The 7,179-nt window shown below is 50.3% G+C and overlaps 1 protein-coding gene across 1 annotated transcript; it reads left to right on the top strand.

Annotated features, from left to right (window-relative positions):
• The first annotated feature begins 3,867 nt into the window (after positions 1-3,867).
• Positions 3,868-6,683, top strand: LOC123145027 (S-adenosylmethionine synthase 2). Its single transcript, XM_044564322.1, has 2 exons — positions 3,868-4,172; positions 5,040-6,683. The coding sequence occupies exon 2, from the start codon at positions 5,061-5,063 to the stop codon at positions 6,243-6,245; it is 1,185 nt and encodes a 394-aa protein (XP_044420257.1). The 5' UTR covers positions 3,868-4,172; positions 5,040-5,060; the 3' UTR covers positions 6,246-6,683.
• Positions 6,684-7,179: the final 496 nt, after the last annotated feature.

Below are 7,179 nucleotides of genomic sequence, written 5' to 3'. Positions count from 1 at the left end.
GGGGCACGGGGCGGCGCCGGCGCGACGCCACCCGCCGCCGAGGTCATCCGCGGCGGCATGAAGAGGCCGCGCGCGAGGCCGATGCTCGGAGGAGCTCCGGCGGAGGCAAGGCCAACGCTCCCTGCGCTAGGGTTTGCGGCGGCTGCGGTGGAGGGGTTGCGGCTGTAGGATGGGGTGAGCGGGGTGCCGGCACGTGCGTCCATCGGGTCCAGTTCACCGGCGCCGGCGCGCGCGGGGCGAAAGTGGCGGGGAGGAGAGAGTGCGGCGCGAGCGCTCGTGTGTGCCGTGCGCGGAAGCGGGCGTCCCAAATACACAGCGCGAGTTGGCGATTCGAACCTCGCGCCCAACTCCATATGCCGCGCGCCCGCTGGAGCCACTCTACCGGTTGCGCGGACGCTAAAATGGCCAAATTTGCGGCGCAGCGCTTATTTAGCGCGGCTGTTTTTCAATAGTCTATCTGACGTGGCATGACAATGTCGTTCTGTCAGCATGGCAATTCCTCATGACGTAGGCAAAAATTATTTTCATATAGCATGGGAATTCTCTTATGGAGCATTGCAAGCCTATTTGATATAGCATGAAAATTCATGAACATGTGTGGCAAAATTTTGTTTTCTTTTTAGCCTGACATTTCTCTATGTTGCATCATGATAAATTGCTAAAACACATGTCAATTTACTCTGCTGCAGCATGACAAATTCCTAATATTTTTTTCTACTAGCATCGCATTTTTTCTTTTCAGCATGAATTTTTTTTCTGTACGTTAGAAGTGCACTCTCTCATGATGTTGTTTGCTCAAACGAGCCTCCTATACAGAAAGTTCGTTCGCTCAGATGACCTCCTGAGAAAACATCAATGTAATATTGATGTTCATTTCACCCGCAAAAAAAAAAAAATTGATGTTCATTTAATTTGCTTTTTATAGCAATCCTAGTAATCAGTCTACACATATACTAGCAATCCTAGCAATCAGTCTACAGATCAGTGAGCAGTCCTACCAATCAGTCTAGTCATGAACACATGAGTGAGCACACATAGCAATCCTACCAATCCTCTGCCAATCAAAGCAATCCACAATCGGTGGTAAAATCGAATCTAATCTAGCCAGTTCAAAAAAACAAGAAACAAAAACAATCTAGTCAGTTCAGCAGGCGTGTTTGGATCAGTGCAAACGATCCAATCCGCAAATCGGGAGAAGCATCTAACCTAAAAATTCCAATCTACAAAGAGAGGTGCATTGTACTTACAATGCCGCCGGAGGTGGAGGTGGAGCAGGAGCGAGCGAAGGAACATCAAATTGACCTCGCCCCTGTCACGGTCGAAATCAGAGTCGCATCAAGCGAAGTTTTGGCCGCCTCAGTCGAGGTACCGGTCGAAGGAACATCAAATTGGGTTGGAGCAAGGGAAGAAAACCCTCGCGATGAAGTCAAAATCCCTGCCTTGGGCGCGACCGTTGTGCCGGCACTCGCAATCCTCATCCACACTATCATAGCAAATGAAGTACTTATCGCCGCTGGCACGACTACGAACGTCGATGAGCGATCGTTAGTCGCCGACCGCGACCTTGTGCAAAAGTGGGAAGGGGCCTTCAGAGCCCTCACCAACTGAACGGGGTCCACACCCCCTTCTCGGGTCAAGTCATCGCACCAGCGTGACAGATTATTGGGAACAGAGGTATCCCTAATTTTACGTAAATGGGCTTCATTGAAAAAACCAAATCAGATTAAAACTTGGGAAAAGGTTCATTTACCTTTTGACTATTATTTCCCACCAGAAGACATGCATTGATACATGGCTACTATGACAACACCAATCACAAAGGATCATCGGGGAAGCAAATGATGCTGGTAGTGACAGAATCTGGGGTTGGAGCCCTGAGCAGCCAACACACGTGTTGCAAGGGCTGGTGGCCCTTGCGCAACACTCCACCGACTGAGCATTTAATGCCCGTCCAGACTATACCTCATAGCCCGCCACCGGCCTACGAAAATAGGCCATCATGACGAAGACCAGAACGGACGGGCGTCTCGAGCTGGTCATGGCTGGGTCTCAGCGGTAGAATGATGTGACCCAACCATAGCACATTCCTTAAACAGAAGAAGGACGGTGTGGCGCGTCACATCAAGCAGAAGCACTTGAGTACCTGACACTACTAGTGTCAGGTCATCTACTGACAAAACTGACAACAAGTTGCATGCAACACCTACAACTTTGTGCACCCGTTCACACACAATTAGGCGACCATTGTCGTGCCCCTAGACCTATATAAGGGGAGAACCGAGGTCATTTATAGGGGAGGAGAAAGACACATCACAACCAACATAGAGCTCATCAGCATACACCAATCCCAAGGAGAATACCAAGTAGCAGCCTCATCCCAAAGAAGGCAAGAGGGTTAAGAGTTAGGAGTGCTCAGGTACTCTAGCTAGGACCCCAACCATCAATGGTCGCACCCTGACCACCATCTTTGTAACACTCCAGCACTTGCAGTCCCCCATTCCATATCAATAAGAACAAGAAGTAGGGTTTTACGCTAGCACGGTGGCGTAAACCTATATAAAAAATCCCGGTGTCCTTGTGTGATCTTTTGCTCGTGGTGTGACAAAGTGTTTTAGGGGGTGTTTGGTTCAGGGACTTTTTAGTCCCAGAGACTAGAAAAAGTCCCTAGGAACCAAACGGGGGGGACTTTTTCTACAGGGACTAGAAAAAGACTCTACCAGAGAGTCTTTTTTGATTAGTCCCTGGGACTAGAAAAAGTCATAGGACTTCTGAACCAAACACCCCCTTAGGCCTTGGCCGAACTCATACAGGGTATCATTGATCCATGGTGTCCTGACTACACACTCCGACACAGTGCTGGTGGTTGCAGCCGACGGGACAAGGATTAGGGCTACACGATGGTGGAGCGGCCATCGGTGAGACCAGATGGTGGCGAGAGAATAACGTGTGAATGAGGTTTGAGCAGTAAAGGGGGAGAGGGTTCCTCCTCAGGCAGGCCCATGAGTCCTTTGTGTTATGTGTCATACAATCCCAACGGAAAACACAGGCAACCAAACTGGCGACCTAACTCTATTTGTCTAGGGCTCGTGAACAGCACAGCTGCAGCCCCACCGCCAACCACCGCTAGGGACTTTTGGTTCCCTCGCCTCCAACTACCATACTGGCACTGCGAGGTGGGGGACCTCACATCTTCAAGAGTTTCATGTTCTTCCTCAGCGTCCAGTGATCTTTGTATTTTGTGAAAACAAAAGTACACTCTCGTTCTTTTGGCTGTGCCATGAGGTTAGAGAATTTTCTGTCCTCGCAGATCCGGTTATTCAGATATGATGAGTTTATGTTAGCGTGTCAAGCCTTTTTTTTGTTGGTTTCATTCTTTATGGAGGTGAAATATTTCATCGACACCATGGTGAAGATATCGTATTTCGACGTCCTGCACTTCTAGGGGATCATCCCCGGCCCAAGTACGTTCATCAATTAAGGCTTTTCATCTTCTGTGATGGGTGACTCAAGGCGCTTTCAAAAATCATTATTGGCAATATTCGTGCGGGTGAAAGAGGGATAACATCGTTGCTCCAGTCCAATTGCAGCCATCCTCTTTACCAAAGTCTTTGAAGAATTTCTTCTAGGAGAGATTAATACCACGAAGAAGGTGTTTCCAAGGGATTTTATTAGTTATACGAGTTACTTTCTTGGATCTTAAATTCAAATCAGTGTATCGAATATGAATAAAACTACCCCACAAAAAAAAGAATATGAATAAAACAGGTGTTTTAAAAAAAACTGACGAAAACTATACACGCATACTTAGCTACAGATAGCCTACCAAACACGTCCATAGTAAATTGACGGAGGCAGCTCACTTAGGCAAGGCAAGTGGAGAAGATCTTCTAAAAAAAAGGGCAAGTGGGGAAGAAAATAAAGTAGATGGTTGGTAGGTGATCTGACCCACCGCAAAAAATGGGGTTTGGTGGCGAGGAGGGCTTCAGCAACGGGCTGCAGCACAGGTTGTGCAGTCCCGCACTCGCACCAGCAACACTCATGCACGACCTTGCGGGGCCTCCGCTCCTATAAATTGCGCGGCCTGGATCTCCGGACAACACCGTGCATACATTCGACCTCTTCCTTTCGGTTCTTCGGCCTCCTGAAGAATAGCATCAGCACAACTGCACAAGGTTAGCTTCACCGCGTCCTGATCATGCTTCGATCATCCATGTCTAATTTATCTTCTTCTTTTCCATCATACGTGGGTCGCTTAATTACTAGCTTTGTCGTGATGAAAACATGGCTAGTTAGTTAAAAAGAGAGAGGCGAAAGGGGTTGGTAGGTGGGTGGGTCGCTGTATCCGGCCGGTGGCGCTACGCCCAATAATTGTGCTGCGGCTCCTCGTCGGAGCGGCCAGCCTGGTGTATCTGCGCGTCGGGGTGTGGTCGGCGTGGCGTCGTCGTCGTCACTTTGCTATGGATCTTTTGTTTTTCCAGCTGTGTCGTCCTCACGGCGGTTCTTGATCTTGGGCTGCTGTGTGGCCGGGTGGATGTGTACACGGGGTCGCCGGCTGGTGTTGCTTCTCATGACGACGGCGGCGGCGGTTTCTCTTCTGGCGCAGGGTTGATTGGTCGTTGGCAGGCCTTTTTGACGTGGTCGGCCGGGGACGGCGGATCTGAGGCTCGCCAGGCACGGGGTGCTCCTCGGCCGATGGGCCATAGTGAGATGTGCCCTTCCTTCGGATCTTTAAAGCTTCGATGCGATGGCGTCCGGCGGGTCTTCGGCTCGTGGCTCTCGTCGCTCCTTCCTCCGATGGCGGCTTTGACGGCGTGTGGAAGACGGCGGTAGATTCAGGATGGTTCAGCAATCACCCCCCTCAGGGGCCTGTTTGTTATTTTTCTTGTTTTGGGGTGTTTTTTTCTTGTTGTGCCTGGACGTGTAGATTAGTCATAAGAGTTCTCATCTATATAATGCTCTGTAGCTGGGACAGTGCCGTGATTTTGTGGCACGACTCATATGTGTTTGATTCTAATTGTTGGATTTTCTTCTATTCGCAGAGCATCGCTAGCACGGAAGAAATGGCGGCTGAGACGTTCCTCTTCACGTCCGAGTCCGTGAACGAGGGCCATCCCGACAAGCTGTGCGACCAGGTCTCTGACGCCGTCTTGGACGCCTGCCTGGCCCAGGATCCCGACAGCAAGGTTGCCTGCGAGACCTGCACCAAGACCAACATGGTCATGGTCTTTGGCGAGATCACCACCAAGGCCACCGTCGACTACGAGAAGATCGTCCGCGACACCTGCCGCAACATCGGCTTCATCTCTGACGACGTCGGTCTCGATGCTGACCATTGCAAGGTGCTTGTCAACATCGAGCAGCAATCCCCTGACATTGCCCAGGGTGTTCACGGACACTTCACCAAGCGCCCCGAAGAGATCGGTGCCGGTGACCAGGGCATCATGTTCGGCTACGCCACCGATGAGACTCCTGAGCTGATGCCCCTCACCCACATGCTCGCCACCAAGCTTGGAGCTCGCCTTACCGAGGTCCGCAAGAATGGCACCTGCGCCTGGCTCAGGCCTGACGGAAAGACCCAGGTCACCATTGAGTACCTAAACGAGGATGGTGCCATGGTACCTGTTCGTGTGCACACCGTCCTCATCTCCACCCAGCACGACGAGACCGTCACCAACGACGAGATTGCTGCGGACCTCAAGGAGCATGTCATCAAGCCGGTGATCCCCGCAAAGTACCTCGATGAGAACACCATCTTCCACCTGAACCCGTCTGGCCGCTTCGTCATCGGCGGCCCCCACGGTGACGCCGGTCTCACCGGCCGCAAGATCATCATCGACACCTATGGTGGCTGGGGAGCCCACGGCGGCGGTGCCTTCTCTGGCAAGGACCCAACCAAGGTCGACCGTAGTGGCGCCTACATTGCCAGGCAGGCCGCCAAGAGCATCATCGCCAGCGGCCTCGCACGCCGCTGCATTGTGCAGATCTCATACGCCATCGGTGTGCCTGAGCCTTTGTCTGTGTTCGTCGACTCCTACGGCACCGGCAAGATCCCCGACAGGGAGATCCTCAAGCTCGTGAAGGAGAACTTTGACTTCAGGCCCGGGATGATCAGCATCAACCTGGACTTGAAGAAAGGTGGAAACAGGTTCATCAAGACCGCTGCTTACGGTCACTTTGGCCGCGATGATGCCGACTTCACCTGGGAGGTGGTGAAGCCCCTCAAGTTCGACAAGGCATCTGCCTAAGAACAAGACATCACATTGGGGTTATTCTTGGTCTGCTGCCTCTCAAGTTCGACAAAGGCGGGATCCTTTTGCTCCTGGGAAGTAAGAAGAAGCATTCGACATCACCGCGACGTGCTACACTGGTCGTGCCGTCTAGTGATCAGTGCTAAGTTTTCTTACTGGTGTATCATTTCATATATTTTTCCTTTTCTTTTTGAGTCTGCTGAAACTGCTGAGTGATGTGCAATTTGCTCTGTCACTTCGTCACTTTCACTTTTCATATTCTGTTTTGTGTAGTTTCCCCTCATAATGCTCTCCTCATAATGCTCTTTCTTCCAGAGTTTAAAGAGCCATGTGTAATTCTATTGCCCTATTGTTCCCAAATTGTCATTCTTCTAAGCAGTACTGTACTTTATATATTGTTCAAGGTTTTTAATCATGGTTTATGCAATTGGTAAATGTAAGCCCAACTCAAGCAGAAGTGATTTGATGGGATCTGGATTTATACTGCCTCTGTTCACTTGACTGACTCTGTTCTTGACACACACACACACACACTATGACTCTCGAATCATCATATACATTGATCAGGTTTGGTGTAAACTGCTGTCCACGCGCCTTGCCGTGCCGCGTTTCGTCGCCGGTCACTCTTTTCCCCCTGACTTTGGTTGGAATTGTTTGCTGATCATTGTGTGATGGGCTGGTTGTCCATATGGCCTGCTCGGCCTGACACTCTCCTTTTATATTTTCCTGCTAGATTTAGCCGTGACAGCAGGAGCGGTTGAAGCAAAACCAATGCTCCTGGTACACATGTATAACGTACTGACTGATAAAACTCTGAGAGCATGATATATTCCTTTATTCAATTAGAGTTTTTTAAAGTTCAACAGAATATTAAAATTGAGTTCTGTTTATTGAATGTTGCATTGCAGTGCTGTCGGCAGAAAGGTTTTCT

The sequence above is a fragment of the Triticum aestivum genome, chromosome 6D, assembly GCF_018294505.1.
Source record: "Triticum aestivum cultivar Chinese Spring chromosome 6D, IWGSC CS RefSeq v2.1, whole genome shotgun sequence".
Lineage (NCBI taxonomy): Eukaryota > Viridiplantae > Streptophyta > Magnoliopsida > Poales > Poaceae > Triticum > Triticum aestivum.
The sequence above is the reverse complement of the archived record's forward strand: the minus strand, read 5'-3'. Positions and strand labels throughout refer to the sequence as shown.

Coding starts and splice junctions, on each gene's coding strand:
- LOC123145027 (XM_044564322.1), top strand. CDS start 5,061: ATGGCGGCTGAGACGTTCCTCTTCACGTCCGAGTCCGTGAACGAGGGC.